At 37.0% G+C, this 17,008-nt stretch overlaps 1 protein-coding gene across 1 annotated transcript in view; it reads left to right on the top strand.

Moving 5' to 3' along the window:
* Positions 1-17,008, top strand: part of TRPM7 (transient receptor potential cation channel subfamily M member 7) — a 113,061-nt gene that overhangs the window by 24,208 nt on the left and 71,845 nt on the right. Inside the window, exons 3-8 of the mRNA XM_080807310.1 lie at positions 3,384-3,422; positions 6,825-7,023; positions 9,516-9,729; positions 12,807-12,931; positions 13,849-14,020; positions 16,202-16,376. Of these exons, the coding sequence (XP_080663436.1) occupies positions 3,384-3,422; positions 6,825-7,023; positions 9,516-9,729; positions 12,807-12,931; positions 13,849-14,020; positions 16,202-16,376 (924 nt within the window). The remainder of the gene's footprint in view (positions 1-3,383; positions 3,423-6,824; positions 7,024-9,515; positions 9,730-12,806; positions 12,932-13,848; positions 14,021-16,201; positions 16,377-17,008) is intronic.

Genomic DNA, 17,008 nt, shown 5'->3' with positions numbered 1-17,008 from the left:
CCCTCTGCCTGTGCGTGCTCTCTCGCTCGCTCACTCAAATAAATAAATGAAATCTTTAAAAAAAAAAAGATTTATTTATTTATTAGAGAGTGCTTGCATGTGAAGTGAGGGGTATAAGGGAGAGAATCCTTAAGCAGACTTCCTGCTGAACGCAGAGTCTGACATGGGGCTTGGTCCCAGTTACATTATATTTCTTAACCAGAGAGCAGAAGGGACATTTCCAAGGTCACATGGCTAATAATTCATAAAGGTGGAATTAGAATTTAGATCTCCTTAGTTCAGTGTGCCAGTTCTAAAGTAAGATACTGTTCTTTCTTTGGGAGAAAATTAAGGTTTTGCTTTATTAAAAAAATAGCTAATATTGTTGAAGAGTTATTTCCTATACTTCTGTTCATTTTGGTTCATTTTGTTCATTTCATTTTGCCATAGAAATTTAACATTAGGTGTTAAATCTCATTCTGTTACTAAGTATCTTTGGCTGTAGCCTCCATAGGAGACATAGTTTTCAAACACTGGTAGCTGGTCATTTCTTTCTGTGCTAGTTGAAATTTTTTTTTTTAAGATTTTATTTATTTATTTGACTGAGAGAGAGATCACAAGCAGGCAGAGAGGCAGGCAGAGGGGCAGGGGGTAGTAGTAGGCTTTCTGCTGAGCAGAGAGCCTGATGTGGGGCTTGATCCCAGGACCCTGAGATCGTGACCTGAGCCGAAGGCAGAGGCTTAACCCACTGAGCCAACCGGGCACCCCTGAAATTTTTTTTATAAGATTTTATTTTTAGGGGCGCCTGGGTGGCTCAATGGGTTAAAGCCTCTGCCTTCAGCTCAGGTCATGGTCCCAGGGTCCTGGGATCGAGCCCCACATGGGCCTCTCTGCTCAGCAGGGAGCCTGCTTCCTCCTCTCTCTCTTTGCTTGCCTCTCCATCTACTTGTGATCTCTGTCAAATAAATAAAATAAAATAAAATAAAATAAAAACAAGATTTTATGTTTAAGTAATCTCTACATCCAACATGGGGCTTGAACTCACAACACTAAGATCAAGACTAACACTAGTTGAACTTGAAATTAGTTTAGTTTTGTTATTTTTTAAGAATTTATTTATTTTTAAATTCTTAAAATATTCTTAAAAATATTCTTAAAAAATTCTTTAAAAATATTCTTTAAAAATTCTTAAAATATAAAATTTTAAATTTTATATTTTAAATTTAAATAAATTTAAAAATAAATTTTAAGAATTTATTTATTTATTTGACAGAGAGACACCATGAGAAAGAGAACACAAGCAGGGGGAATGGGAGAGGGAGAAGCAGGCTTCCCACCAAGCAGGGAGCCAGATGCGGGGCTTGATCCCAGGACCCCGGGACCGTGACCTGAGCTGAAGCCAGATACCTAATGACTGAGCCACTCAGGCGCCCCGAAAATTAGTTTTTTATGGATAGGTTAATACATGGATTTACAAGATACCAAAATTTATAAGTGAAAGCCTCCTTTCTACCACTGTAACTTAACTATAAATTCCCCTCCCTAAAGAAAACCAGTGTTAACTATTCTTTGGAATACCTTCTAGAAATAGCTAGATACAGTCTTTGCATGTCCTAGCAGATGTATATTTACTCCTCTCTCTCTTATTTTAAGTACATACTGTTAAACCCATCATGTTTATTATCTTGGCAGTAACCACTATTTTTAGTTATTGCATCCTTTTAAATTATATATCTGGATCATAGTTTGTTTTAGTAGTTCCTTAGTTTCTTTTTAAAGATTTTATTTATTTAACAGAGAGAGTGCGCACACAAGCAGGGGCAACAGCAGGCAGAGCAGGCAGAGCAGGGAGCCTGCTGAGCAAGGAGTCTGATGAGGGACTCAATCCCAGGACCCTAGGATCATGACCTGAGCTGCTTAACCAATTGAGCCACCCACGCTTCCCACCTTATTTATTTATTTTTTTTAAAAGATTTTATTTATTTCTTTGAGAGAGAGGGAGAGAGAGAAAGCACAAGTAGGGGGAGCAGCAGAGGGAGAGGGAGAAGCAGGCTCCCCACTAAGCTGGGAGACAACGTGGGGCTTGATCCCGGGGCCCTGGGATGTATGACCCAAGCCAAAGATAGACATTTAACCAACTGATTCACCCAGGCGCCCCTTAGTAGTTCCTTACTGATGAACATTTTAGCTATCCTGTTTTTCTTTTTGTTACTAGAAAAAAAAAATGCCATAGTGAATAAATAACCTTGTACATTAATCATTTTACACAAGTGCTACAAATATTTTTCAGCTTATAGTTTTAGTACTGGAATTATAGTTTGAGAGGGAATCTACATTTTTTTCATTGTGATGAGTATAACCAAGTTGCCTTCCATCAAGATTATATCAGTTTATACTCCCACCAGCATAAAAGACTATTCTATTCCTTAAGATAGTGTCTTAAAGGATCAAAAAAATCTTTTATAATCAAATGGTCTTTTCATATGTATGTTTTTTACTTGTGAACTATTCATGTTTTCCTTTTTTAATGTAGATTTGATGAAACTCTATATATATTAGGGAAGCTAAGCTTTTTTTTTTTTTTTTTTTTTTTTTTAAGATTTTATTTATTTATTTGTCAGAGAGAGAAAGAGCGAGAGAGCACAGGGAGACAGAGTGGCAGGCAGAGTCAGAGGGAGAAGCAGGCTCCCTGCCGAGCAAGGAGCCCGATGCGGGACTCGATCCCAGGACGCTGGGATCATGACCTGAGCCGAAGGCAGCTGCTTAACCAACTGAGCCACCCAGGCGTCCCGGGAAGCTAAGCTTTTGCCTGCAATAATTTTTTCCTTTTTTGTCTTGAGACTTTGGCATATTTTTGTCATGTAGAAATGTTGTATTTTTGTGTAGTTAAATTTGCCAGTCTTTTTCTCTTTAGGTTTGTAACAACTACTTGTACTTAAAAAAATGGAAACTATTTTAAGTATTAGGTGGGTGAGGGAATGGGTAAAATAAGTGAAGGGGGGATTAAGAGGTGCAAATTTCCAGTTATAAGTAATAATGGAGATAAAATTACAGTATAAGGAATGTAGTCAATATTACCATAGTAATATTGTATGGTAGCAGATGGTGACTTCTCTTTATCTTGGTGAATACTGAGTAATGTATAAAATTACTACATACTGTGTTGTGTACCTGAAACTAATGTAACATTATATGTCAGTTACAACAAAAAAATGTGGAAACTATGTAAGTTTAAAAAAATAGTTATTTGAGTGTATAATCAAGGTATAAATGACCTATGTTATCTACTGAACAATTAGGCTAAGATATAGTTTTCCTTTGTTTTGTACTATTATATGGATTTTATGTAGTTTAAATTAAAAAAAAATTTTAATGTTAAGTAATAAATTTACCTTGTTTTATAGATGCCTTCCAGGATGTCAGATTTGTCAGCAACTCGTCAGGTAAGTTTAATAACAAAACTATTGTACAGAGTTTGAAATATAAAACTATTTTATTAGAAGCATTAGTTAGATGGGATAAAACTCACAGGTTATTACATTTGAGGGTTACTTTACTCAAATTTGGGAGTTGAAGGATTGGGCGAGGCTCCTTGAAACTCAGTGAAGCTAGTTTCACTGAAACTCTGCTCAGTGAACAGATTTCTGAAGTTGAATGTGAATTAGTTAGGTAAAGATTGATTGAGGAAAAGGGATTTAGGCAGAGAGAACAGGATGTGGGAAGGCCTGGCAGTGAAAGAGAGTATGGTTCTGTAAGGAAACTGCAGAATGTAGAATATAACAGGGATATTGGAGAGATTTGATCTGGAGAAATAAGTAGGGACTAGATAATTTAAACTTGTGTACTATGTCACATAGTTTTGTTTTCATGTTAAAAAGATACACAGGGAAGTAAATTGCTTAGCTTTTCTTCTTTGGTAAAAGCAGTTGGCATCTTGTGGAGATTTGATTAGGAGAAAAAATAGTTTGGAAGGTTTTGTAATAATTCTGGAAAAAATGAGAGCCTGAATTAAGATAGTGGCTGTGATATGAAGAGAAGTACACGTATTTGAAGGGATTAATAACATACACTGAATAGGATTTGGTGAATCCTAATTTTCTTGACCAGATACCAAGTAAATACTAATGTTGTTCATTAAGATCTGATGAAGGAATATAAGACTTAGAAGGTCTCTGGTAGGTAGGCTAGGAAGAAAAGTGCACAGAGTGAGTTCATTTTAGATATATTGAGTTTGTTTCCTGTCCCATTCATTCCTTCATTTAGACGCAGAGTTCCAGGTGGTATCTTTCCGCTCAAACCAAAGATCTTCCTTTAGTATTTGGTATAATGCAGATACAATAGAGATGAATTTTCTCAGATTGGTTAATCTGAAACTATGTTTTCATATTTTTATTTTTCATGTTTATTTTACTGTCTTTTTGAGAGCTGTTTTCCCAAGATACAGAATTTAGCTCTTTTGAACTATTGGACTCATGGGACCCATGCCCGGGCCATGGCCATCTTTGCCTTCCTCTCGTAGCAGATTGTCTTTCCTCATTTAAACTCTATACTACAGGTTTTTATCCTATATATATATATTTTTTTTTAAAGATTTTATTTATTTGTCAGAGAGAGTGAGCACAGGCAGACAGAGAGGCAGGCAGAGGCAGAGGGAGAGGCAGGCTCCCTGCTGAGCAAGGAGCCCGATGTGGGACTCAATCCCAGGACCCTGGGATCATGACCTGAGCCGAAGGCAGCCGCTTAACCAACTGAACCACCCAGGCGTCCCTATCCTATATATTTTTATAGTGTCAAGTATATATATGACTATGCTTTTACAGTAAACACTGTATAGTTGCATCCCATATGCTTTGATATTATTTTTATTTTCATTTTCATTTTGTTGCACATATTTTCTAAGTTCTTCTGTGACTGTCTTTTATCTATGAGTTAATAAAAGTGTGTCATCTAATTTCTAAATAGTTGAAGAATTTCCCAGTATTTTATTTCCTTTTAGAGAGAGAGAGTGCGCACAGGTGAGTAGGGGAAAAGACAGGAGGGGCAGAGTGGGAGAGAGAGAGAATCTTAAGCAGCTTCCACACCCAGCACAGAGCCCCATGGAGACTTGATCTCATGACCCATGAGATCATGACCTGAGCCGAAATCAAGAGACAGTTAATGGACTAAACCACCAAGGAACAACCCTCTCCCTTGTATTTTCTTTTATTGGTTTCTAGTGTAGTTTCACTGTGGTCTGAGAAAATACTTAGTATGATTTCCATCCTTATTCTAGTTTATTGAGACTTATTTTATGGCCCAGAATATGTTTAATCTTGGTAAATATTTCTGTGCACTCAAGAAGAGTTTTTATGGGGCGCCTGGGTGGCTCAGTGGGTTAAGCCTCTGCTTTTGGCTCAGGTCATGATCTCAGGGTCCTGGGATTGAGCCTGCATCAGGCTCTCTGCTCTCTCTCTGCCTACTTGTGATCTCTCTCTGTGTCAAATAAATAAATAAAATCTTAACAAATTAAAAAAAATTTGATGTTATAATTTGGGTGAGATAAGGGATGCTACACAGAGAAGATAAAGGTTGACATCCTATTCCTTTTGTTCCTCCCCTCCCCCCGTCTTTTCTTTCTGTGTTTCATTTCGGATAGATTCTATTTTGTTTCAAGATTTTATTCATTTATTTGATAGAGTTTATGTTTTTAGAGTGCTGGGTTTTATCATTCTGTTAGGGGAATTTTGACTTGTTTTAGCATGCAATTAAGTTACTTTGGGCTAATTTGATCCTTTCAAATATTGCTTGTGCAGTGTGTCACGGCACATAGTGGTGCAGGTCTAATTTAGCCCTTCTTGTTAGGCATTGCTGTTCTGAGGACCCTTTTGTAGGTCTTGTGTATTGAGATCTCTTACTCTGGCTGGTAGCAACACAGACTATTCTCTGCCCTTTATGAACTTCAGGAGGATTTAGCCTACTGTTGTCTAGTAGTTCTTACGTTCGCCTTGGGTAGTTTGTTCTTATTTATGTTTAAGAAGATCCTTCTGCATGTATTGGGAACTCTCATGTAGCTCCTTCTTGTTTCTTGCCCTGAAAACTCTAGCTCCTTGGCTTCTACAGACTGTGATAAGATTTTTTTAAAAAGATTTATTTATTTTAGAGAAAGAGAGGGCACGTGCACATAAGCAGGGGGCTGGGGGAGAGGGAGAGAATCTATAAGCAGACTCCCTACTGAGGGGGGAGCTGACACAGGGGCTCATTCCCAGGACCCCAAGATCATGACCCAAACAAATCAGGAGTCAGATGGCTAAAGCAACTGAGCCATGCAGGTGCCCCTGTGATTTTTTTTATCAAATTAGTGAGACTACCTGGCTCCACTGGGACCTGCTTCCTACATGGCAGTATCCTGTAGTGCTTCTAGGTAGAATATAGTTGCTTTCTGCCCTTGACTCTGGGCAACCCTTGTCATCACTGTATAGATTAGTTTGCATTTTGTTGAATTTTGTATACATGAAATCATAGAAATATGTACTGTTTGGCATTGGATTCTTTCATGAAGCATGATAATTTTGAGATTATATTGTGTTTAATATTCTAATATGAGATATTCCCATGCTGAATACTATTCTGTTATATGGCTATACTACATTTTGTAGATAACCTCACACTAGATATGGAGGACTGTATCATCAAAAAAATGTACTTATACTATTTTAATGCTATGTTAAAAGTATTAATTCACTGTTATTGTAAAATTAAAAAGTTAAATTATTTTTATACTCTTAATTGGTTTGTTCATTTTAATTCAGTTTTCCATTGACTAATTTTTTGAAAGGTCTATTTAAAATTTCATTTCTTTCCTTTAGGTGTTTTTGTGGTCGCTTGGTCAAGCAGCATGCTTGTTTCACTGCAAGTCTTGCTATGAAATACTCAGATGTGAAATTGGGTGACCATTTTAATCAGACATTAGAAGAATGGTCTGTGGAAAAGCATACAGAACAGAGCCCAACAGATGCTTATGGAGTCATAAATTTTCAAGGGGGTTCTCATTCCTACAGAGCTAAGGTATGTCACATATTTGATTTTTAAATTTCATTTATCTTGTTGTCTAAATAATACATAATACATATGTTGTCTGAAAATTTATATAGCAGTAGATCAGAAAGTTAGTCTCAGTCATTTCTTTATATATTTTAAAGTTTTTTGTGTAGGTGCATATACATATAGAAGTGTTACATCTTGGTGAATTGAACGTTCTATCATTATGAAATGTCTTTAATCTTGTCAATTTTTTTTTTAAGATTTTATTTATTTATTTGCGAGAGGGAGAGAGAGAGAGAGAGCACGAATGGGGGGAGGGGGAAAGTGAGAAGCAGAAGCAGACTCTCCCCTGAGCAGGTAGCCCAACATGAGGCTTAGTCCCAGGATCCTGGGATCATCACCTGAGATGAAGGCAGATGCTTAACCAACTGAGCCACCTAAGTGCCCCTAAGTGGTTTCTTTATAAGCAACACATAATTTTTTTTTTAAGATTTTATTTATTTATTTGAGAGAGAAGGAGATCACAAGTAGGCAGAGAGGCAGGCAGAGAGAGAGGAGGAAGCAGGCTCCCTGCTGAGCAGAGGACCCTGGGATCATGACCTGAGCTGAAGGCAGAGGCTTTAACCCACTGAGCCAGCCAGGTGCCCCTAGCAACACATAATTTTTAAGTTTATTTTATATGTCTCACTTTTTCTTTGTTCCCTTTTCTTGTTTGCTTTGTTTTTTAAAAGATTTTATTTACTTATTTGACAGGGAGAGAGAGATCACAAGTAGGCAGAGAGGCAGGCAGAGAGAGAGGGCGGGGAAGCAGGCTCCCTGCTGAGCAGAGAGTCCAATGTGGGGCTTGATCCCAGGACCCTGAGATCATGACCTGAGCTGAAGGCAGAGACTTAACCCATTGAGCCACCTAGGCACCCCATCTTGTTTGCTTTGGATTAAGTATTTGCTTTGGATTAAGTATTTTTTATTTCCTTCCTTATTAGCATGTTACTTATATATTCTTTTTCCTGTAGATTAATCTTATAATAAACACTGGTTAAACACATTTTGATTTATAATAAATTTATTTTTTGGACAGTGCGAGAACCTTTAGAATACTTGTAACTACATTTATTTTTCTTACGACTTATGTGCTTTTGTTGGCATAATTTTATTTTATTTAAAGATTTTATTTATTTATTTGACAGAGAGACAGCGAGAGAGGGAACACAAGCAGGGGGAGTGGGAGAGGGACAAGCAGGCTTCCTGCTGAGCAGGGAGCCCAGTGCAGGCTTTGATCCCAGGACCCTGGGATGGAATCATGACCTGACCCGAGGGCAGCCGCTTAACGACTGAGCCGCCCAGGTGCCCTGTTGGCATAATTCTAAACCCCGCAAATACTATTTTTAATTTATATTTATCAACATTTTACCTGTTATATTGTCTTTGTTCTACCTGCCTCCCTGCCTTGATGGGAAAAGACTTGGTATATCTCATTACAAACATTCTTCTTCTTCTTTTTTTTTTTTATATTTATTCGAGAGAGAGAGGGAGCACTACCAAGGGACTTGGGGGTAGAGAGAGAAGCAGATTCCTTGCTTAGTGAATGGGGAGGGGGAGCCTGATACAGGGCTGGATCCCAGGACCTTGAGATCACTTGTAATGTCACTTAAGACAAAGATACATTTTTTAATCCTGTAAACCAGAAGAAGTTACTTCACAGATGCGACAGCTTATTTTTTATAGAATTTTTTAAAAATTAAACTTGTAAATCTATCTGAACAACCTTGAAATATTGAGTAGAAAATATCTTTGTTATTTAACTGCATAGTCACAATTCTGTTGTAAATAGACCAGATCATTGACAAAACTTTCAGATAAACAATATTTGTCTCTCCTAATAGCAAGAGTTGTAGAAGCTTCCATTTTTTTTCATTCCTCTTTCTTTCTTTTTTAAAGATTTATTTATTTATTTAGAGAGAGAACACAACTGGGGAGGGGCAGAGGGAGAGAGAGAAGTAGACTCCCCACTGAACAGTGAGCCCGACTTGGGGTTCGATCCTGGGACTCTGGGATCATGACCTGGCCTAAGGCAAACCTTAACTGACTGAGCCACCCAGGCACCCCATTCTTCTTTCTTTTCCCTTTTCTTATCACGATAGCTAAGCTTCAGCAATTTGTACTACTGCATGTTCAAAGTTAAGTCAGTAAATAACTGGATAAATTTGCAAGTTGAATGAATGGTAATCAAGTTTATATAAATTGGAAGAGGAACATATTTATGTTTTAAAGGTTAGCAATTAGAGTATCACTGCTTCTATAGCTCTTACAGAATCATTTTCCAACTTTAAGGTCATTTGTTATTGCTTATTATTGTTATTGCTTATTCCTACGAGTGTTAAGTATATTAAAAGTAATCTATCAAATCTACTTCATAATAATCGGATCTAAGTAACATTTTTGTAATATTGTATAATGTTGCATTATGAAACCTATGAACATATTCAGTTATTTTGTCCTTTAAAAATCTTTTTTAGTATGTGAGACTATCATATGACACCAAACCTGAAGTCATTCTGCAACTTCTGCTTAAAGAATGGCAAATGGAATTACCCAAACTTGTTATCTCTGTGCATGGGGGCATGCAGAAATTTGAGCTTCACCCACGAATCAAGCAGCTGCTTGGAAAGGGTCTCATTAAAGCTGCAGTTACAACCGGAGCCTGGATTTTAACTGGAGGAGTAAACACAGGTAATGTGATGATTATAGCAATTTTATTTAGTGTGTTTGTAAATGTTTCATAATATCAGTTAAATACTTGAAATAATAATCAACACCAAATAGCAATATAAGCAGTTTTTCTGTTAAATAATATATATAGTTCCTGAGTATAAACGGTAACTGTAAAAGTATTTGGTTTTCATTTATTTTTAAAAAATAATACACTTTAGGGATGCCTGTGTGGCTCAGTTGGTTAAGCCACTTCCTTGAGCTCAGGTTATGGTTCTAGGGTTCTGGGATCGAGTCCCGCATCGGGCTCCTTGCTCAGCAGGGACCCTGCTTCTCTCTCTGCCTCTGCCTGCCACTCAGCCTGCTTGTGCTTTCTCTCTCTCTCTGACAAATAAACAAAATCTTTAAAAAAAAAAAAATACACTTTAGAGCAGATATTGATAAACTATAATCCCATGCACCAAATCCAACCCATTCCTTTTTTTTTTTTTAAGTGAAGGTTTGTTGGAACACAGCCACACTCATTTGTTTTTGTATTATATATAGTTACATTTGTGCTGCCACAGTAGAGGTGAAGAGTTGTGTCAGAGACTGTTCACCTTGCAAACACTAAAATATTTACTATATGACCCTTCACAAAAAAAGGTGGTTGATCCCTACTACAGAGCCAGATGTTATTTCTGACTTCTGGTAAATTGATAAAAGAATGGTAATCCATTGCCTAGACAGTAGTAAAAAGTAGCTTTCAAAATTAATTATTAATATACTATAATTTTTCATTCCAAATCTTCTCTGTGACATATACAGGTTAGATAAAAGAAAAACAAATTAGTGGTGCCTGGTTGCTCAGTTGGTTAAGCAATTGCCTTTGGCTCAGGTCATGATCCCGGAGTCCCGGATCGAGTCCTTTATCGGGCTTCCAGCTCCACAAAGCATCTGCTTCTCCCTCTGACCTTCTCCTCTCTCATGCTCTCTCTCACTGTCTCTCTTTCAAATAAATAAGTAAAATCTTAAAAAAAAAAAAAAAAGCAAATTAACTTTAATGTCTAAAGTAAAATGTAGTTATTATTTAAGTTAGCTTGCAGACATCTGATTCATTATGAACAGCTTGGTTTTTTGTTTGTTTGTTTTTGTTTTTTTAAAAGATTTTATTTATTTATTTGACAGACAGAGATCACAAGTAGGCAGAGAGGCAGGCAGAGAGAGAGGAAGGGAAGCAGGCTCCCTGCCGAGCAGAGAGCCCGATGAGGGGCTCGATGCCAGGACCCCGGGATCACGACCTGAGCCAAAGGCAGAGGCTTCAACCCACTGAGCCACCCAGGCACCCCTGAACAGCTGGTTTTTGAGCCTCATTGTGTGTCAGGCATTCTTCTGGCTGCTGAAGATATATTATTCCACAAAACAAAGAAAGTGTTTACCTTCATGGAACTTGTATTCTAGTGGAGGAGATGTAGATAACAAACAGATAACTAAATATATTATATGTTAGATGATAAGTGCCATGGGGACATGTGAAATACAGAGAGAGGATGGTGAGGGATGGTAGGGGGGACTTCATTAATAAGGTGACATTTGAGTAGAGATTGAAGGAAATGAGGGAGCACGATAAGGAAAATGTGAGGCAGAGCATTTAAAAGAGAAAAAAACTGCAAGTGTGTTGGAAGAATGGTAAGAAGGGTCCAGTGTAGCTAAGTGGAATAAACAAGGAGTGCTGGGTGATGAGTTTGGAAAGTTAATGGGGTATGGTAGGGGGTGGGATGGGGTGAGGTGCGGTAGGGTGATGAATAGCAGGGGCAATAGGCACATCATTATATAAAGCCATATAGGCCGTTATAAGCACTTTTGCGTTTACTCTGAATAAGAAGGGAAGATTTTAAGCAGAGTTGACAAGAGCAAAGATCACTTGGATGATATTTTGAAAATAGACTGTGAACAGGCAAGGCAGCAATTGGAAGACCAGTGAAGATGCTATTTCCATAATCCAGGTGAGGAATGAGATCTCATGCATTATAAAAACCAAATTGAGTGTTGTATTGGTTTTCTAGGGCTGCCATAACAAAATACCACAGACTGAGTGACTTAAACAAGATTAATTTATTTTCTCACAGCTTTGGAGGTCCAAGATCAAAATGTTAGCAGGTTTGTTTCCTTCTGAGGCCTCTCTCCTTGGCTTGTGGACGGCCACCTTCTCATTGTGTTTTCTTCACCATACATGTGCATTCCTGGTGTCTCTTTTTGTGTCTAAAATTTTGCCTTCTTAGAAGGACACCAGGCAAATTGGATTAGGTCCCACCATAGTGGCCTCATTTTTAAAAGTACAGCCTCTTTAAAGGATCTGTCTCCAGATAAGGTACCACACTGTGAGGTACTGGGATTAGGATTTCAACATACGAATTTTGGGAAGGATACAATTCAACCGATAAGTGATAATGAGGAGTCCTATGCTCTTTTGAATTCTTTTTCTACTTTTCTCCTAATTTTTGATTCAGTTGGACAACTTTTTTTTTTTTTTAAAGATTTTATTTATTTATTTGACAGAGATCACAAGTAGGCAGAGAGGCAGGCAGAGAGAGAGGAAGGGAAGCAGACTCCCCGCTGAACAGAGAGCCCGATGTGGGGCTCGATCTCAGGACCCTGGGATCATGACCTGAGCCGAAGGCAGAGGCTTTAACCCACTGAGCCACCCAGGTGCCCCTCAGTTGGACAACTTTTGTAGTTGCTTGTTGTATGTGTGTTTTGCTTATGGTCCTGAGCCATACTCTTCATTTTTTTTTAGATGATGTGTAGAGCAATAACAAAAAACTACAGTTACTTACAGGAGGAATCTAAGAGAGGACTAGGCCTAACAACATGGTAAAAGTTACTTTTACGTGTGTTTCAGGCAGTTGTAGTGATTTGACATTGTGGGGTTTTTTGTTTTGTTTTGTTTCCTTTTTGGTCCTTGTGTTTTCTTTTGTAAGTTTGTCTTTTGGACCTTGTTGATTTTTATCTTTGTGTAAAGAAAAATATCAACAATTATAATGTTATAGATTGAGTATAGGATTATTATGAAAACAGTAACTACTTTCACATAAAGTAACTGAATTTTATATGAACAGGTGTGGCAAAACATGTTGGTGATGCCCTCAAAGAACATGCTTCCAGATCATCTCGAAAGATTTGCACTATTGGAATAGCACCCTGGGGCGTGATTGAAAACAGAAATGATCTTGTCGGGAGAGATGTAAGAATGATTTTTAAAATTTGTTACATTTGAACTTCTATAAACAAAATTAGAGCAAGAATAGTGCAAGTTACCTTAAGCTATTCGCGATCATACCATACTTTTCAAATTATGTTTGAGAAATACTTTCCTGAGGTCTTTTTTTTTCCCTTTCTTCCTGAGGTTTTCTTACGATCCTTCCAAAAATGCATTTATAGATATAAATAATTGTCATTATAGTATTAGTACATTTTGGTTTTGGCCTTTCTCTATAACTGTTTCATACTTTTCCAAATCATGCCAGTCTTTGTAATTAAATTTTTAATGACTATATGAGATTGAGAATTAATTTTACTGTCACTAGGAGTAGTAATCAAATGCTAGCATTTTATTTCAGTAGGTTAAGGACTGTGAATTGATTATAATTATCAAGAGAGTACTAAAAAGGAATTACTGAATTATAATGATCACTCAGATTAAATTTCTAATATCAGTTTTAAAGATTTATGAGGGCTAGAAAAATAGAAAAATATAATTGATATTAGATTATTCTTATTCAGTGTCCCTTGTATATTGCACTTTATTCATTAATAACCTAATCATTTCTTTATGCTATATACTCATTTATTTTGTTTCCTTTGCATGTGATAAAATAATAATATGTATTTTGCAATAGGAGTTGAAATACAATTGTATGGTCTGTCCCATTATTGATTAATCATCAGCTGGCTTGAAAACTTGTGCTTTTTTTTTTTTTTTTTTTTTTTTTTTTTTTTAAACTTGTGCTTTTTGACATACTTTTTGATATTTTCTATTTGTTACTATATTGTAAATAGAATTTTACCTCCTACTTGCCTTTACACATTATTTCAAAGTTTATATTTTCTCTATATTATATTTAAGCGTGCCCACTAACTCTTATATTTGCTCTTGTTTAGGTGGTTGCTCCTTATCAAACCTTGTTGAACCCTCTGAGCAAATTGAATGTTCTGAATAATCTGCATTCCCACTTCATATTGGTGGATGATGGCACTGTTGGAAAGTATGGGGCAGAAGTCAGATTGAGAAGAGAACTTGAAAAAACTATTAATCAGCAAAGAATTCATGCTAGTAAGGGAACTTACAAATTTGTTATTGTTGAAATTATTCTAGGTATATTAATGGCCAGTAACATTCTAAAAAGGTTCTTTAAAGTGCTCATTGCCTTTTGTAGCAAGACAACATACAAAACGACAAAAATGACTGATGTTAAACAAAATAGAAAATTTAGAGCAAGAAGTCTGAGGCCAAATAGGGTACTCAGATATTGATTCCAAAGCCACAGAGGTTCATTGGAAGCTCTGTTGCTATGTAATCCTATTGCAGCCCAAGGATTTCAGAAATACTCGTAATGTGGGGTGCCTGGGTGGCTCAGTGGGTTAAAGCCTCTGCCTTCAGCTCAGGTCATGATCCCAGGGTCCTGGGCTCAAGCCCCGCATCGGGCTCTCTGCTCAGCAGGGAGCCTGCTTCCCTCTCTCTCTGTCTGCCTTTCTGCCTACTTGTGATCTCTGTCAAATAAATAAATAAAATCTTAAAAAAAAAATACTCGTAATGTGTGATATATTCTAATACATGACTTGAAATTCAAGATTGAATAGGAAAAAAGAATACTTTATTGCAAAGTAAGAATCATCTTGTTTAAAGTTTATAACATGAATAGGTATCACACTTCAGTAGATAAGTCTTTTTTTTTTAGATTTTATTTATTTGACAGAGATCACAAGTAGGCAGAGAGGCAGGCAGAGAGAGAGGGAAGCAGGCTCCCCGCCGAGCAGAGAGCCCAATGCGGGGCTCAGTCCCAGGACCCTGGGATCATGACCCGAGCTGAAGGCAGAGGCTTTAACCCTCTGAGCCACCGAGGATCTCCAGTGGATAAGTCTTGAAAGTTAGTATTCTTGACACTTGTCTTCCGTTCCAACCACAGTCGTACTTTCTGGTTCAACATCTAGATTTTTCTTTCAAAGAGAAGTAATTTTATAAGCCTGGGATGCCAAGAAGGTGGGCTCTCTGACAAAATGAAACAGAAATACAAAATTATAGAGTGATGCATTCAGATATGTTGGAGTCATATCCTCTCCTAAAATTCAGGACCATTTTAGAATCCTACAGTTACTTGTATTTCAGATTCTCTCACTGCATTGCAGGTTATTGTAAAAACAAAAATTGGTATTCTTCACTAAGTCTTTTCTGTCACTCTTGAAGAGGTTCTAGATTTTATTGATCTGTTCCATTTATGTAATCCTGACTCTGTCATTAACTTCTATATTAATGTTTCAGTGCATTTGAAATCTGAAATACACATTTTAAAAGTCAATAAAAACAAATATACATTAGAAGTTCAACTCATTCATTATTGAAAAGCAGACTAGGGGTGCCTGGCTGGCTTATTTGGTGGAGCATGTGACTCTTGATCTTGGGGTGTAAGTTAGAGCCCCACTGATTACTTCAAAAAAATCTTTAAAAACAAACTAAAGGGGCGCCTGGGTGGCTCAGTGGGTTAAAGCCTCTGCCTTTGGCTCGGGTCATGATCCCAGGGTCTTGGGATGGATCCTGCATCAGGCTTCCTGCTCAGTGGGGAGCCTGCTTCCTCCTCTCTCTCTGCTTGCCTCTGCCTACTTGTGATCTCTCTGTCAAATAAATAAATAAAATCTTTTAAAAAAAAAAACATACTAAAAAACGAATTGGTGTTAGAAATTTCTTTTTTTTTTTTTTTAAAGGTGAATGACCTTTAAATTTTTTTTTTTTTTTTTTTGAAGATTTAAGTTACTTTTTTAACAGAGCTACACAGAGAGAAAAGGAACCACAAGCAGGGGGAGTGGGAGAGGGAGAAGCAGGCTTCCCGCTGAGCAGGGAGCCCGATGCGGGACTCTATCCCAGGACCCTGGGATCATGACCTGAGCCAAAGGCAGACACTTAACGACTGAGCCATCCAGGTGCCCCGGTGTTATAAATTTCTTGTGAAGATTTCAATTAGTGAAATATACAAAATAATTTTTACTTTTCAGTGAATGTAAATTCTGGTGCGTGCTTAATCATATATTGTATCTTCTAACTTTGTCATTTAGAACAGACTTCACTCGGTATTTGATTTACTTAGGCTAGATTGCTATCACGTTGAATGCTTGAAATGAAGTCAACACAGTCTTAAAAGAAATTTTATTTTGGCTTTTTATTTTGTGTTTTGATTAAGTAAAAAATAAGATTGAATTACTGTATTTTGCCTAATATCTTATAACCTTTTACTTTTTTAAGGAATTGGACAAGGTGTCCCTGTGGTGGCACTTATATTTGAGGGTGGGCCAAATGTTATCCTCACAGTTTTAGAATATCTTCAAGAAAGTCCTCCTGTTCCAGTCGTCGTTTGTGAAGGAACGGGCAGAGCTGCAGATCTCCTAGCATATATTCATAAACAAACAGAAGAGGGAGGGTAAGTGTGTGATTACAAAAAGATTTCAATAGCTGTGTATAGAGGCTTGTGGTTTTCAGAGTATTAGATTCATTTCATCATTTTATGAACATGAAAATTTAAAGTTTAATATAATACCTTATTATAGTTTGAGGAAATAGCTTATCTAATACATTATTGGAATGAATTAAAGTATAACAGTCTACACAGAGGACAGTTTTGCAAGATCTGTCATACAGGGCATATATCTTTGGACCCCTTAGTTCCATTTCTAGGAATTGTTTGTACAGATATACTTTTTCATACATGTGAAATACATTTTTAAAAACATGAAAGTCACTCATTACGATGTTTATAAAGGTAAAAGACTGGAACAAAATAGAATGTGTCAAGAAGGCTAGATAAATGATGGTGCATCTACATAACAATAGTTTGTAGCTAAGAAGTGTTGTTATCTATATGTACGATTCGGGGAAATTACCAAAGTATATACATGGAAAAAGGAAAGCAGTTGACATGGAACTGGGCGGATGGAGATAGTAGGAAGGACTTTCACTATGAATTTCCTTTTTTATGTTTAATATCATATTTTTGAGCCATATAAATATATTACCTGTTGAGGAAAAGAGAAAAATATGAATGTGCTCATGTGT

The sequence above is a fragment of the Martes martes genome, assembly GCF_963455335.1.
Source record: "Martes martes genome assembly, chromosome: 7".
Classification (NCBI taxonomy): Eukaryota; Metazoa; Chordata; class Mammalia; order Carnivora; family Mustelidae; genus Martes; species Martes martes.
Note: the sequence above shows the minus strand (reverse complement) of the source record. Positions and strands in the feature narration are given on the sequence as shown.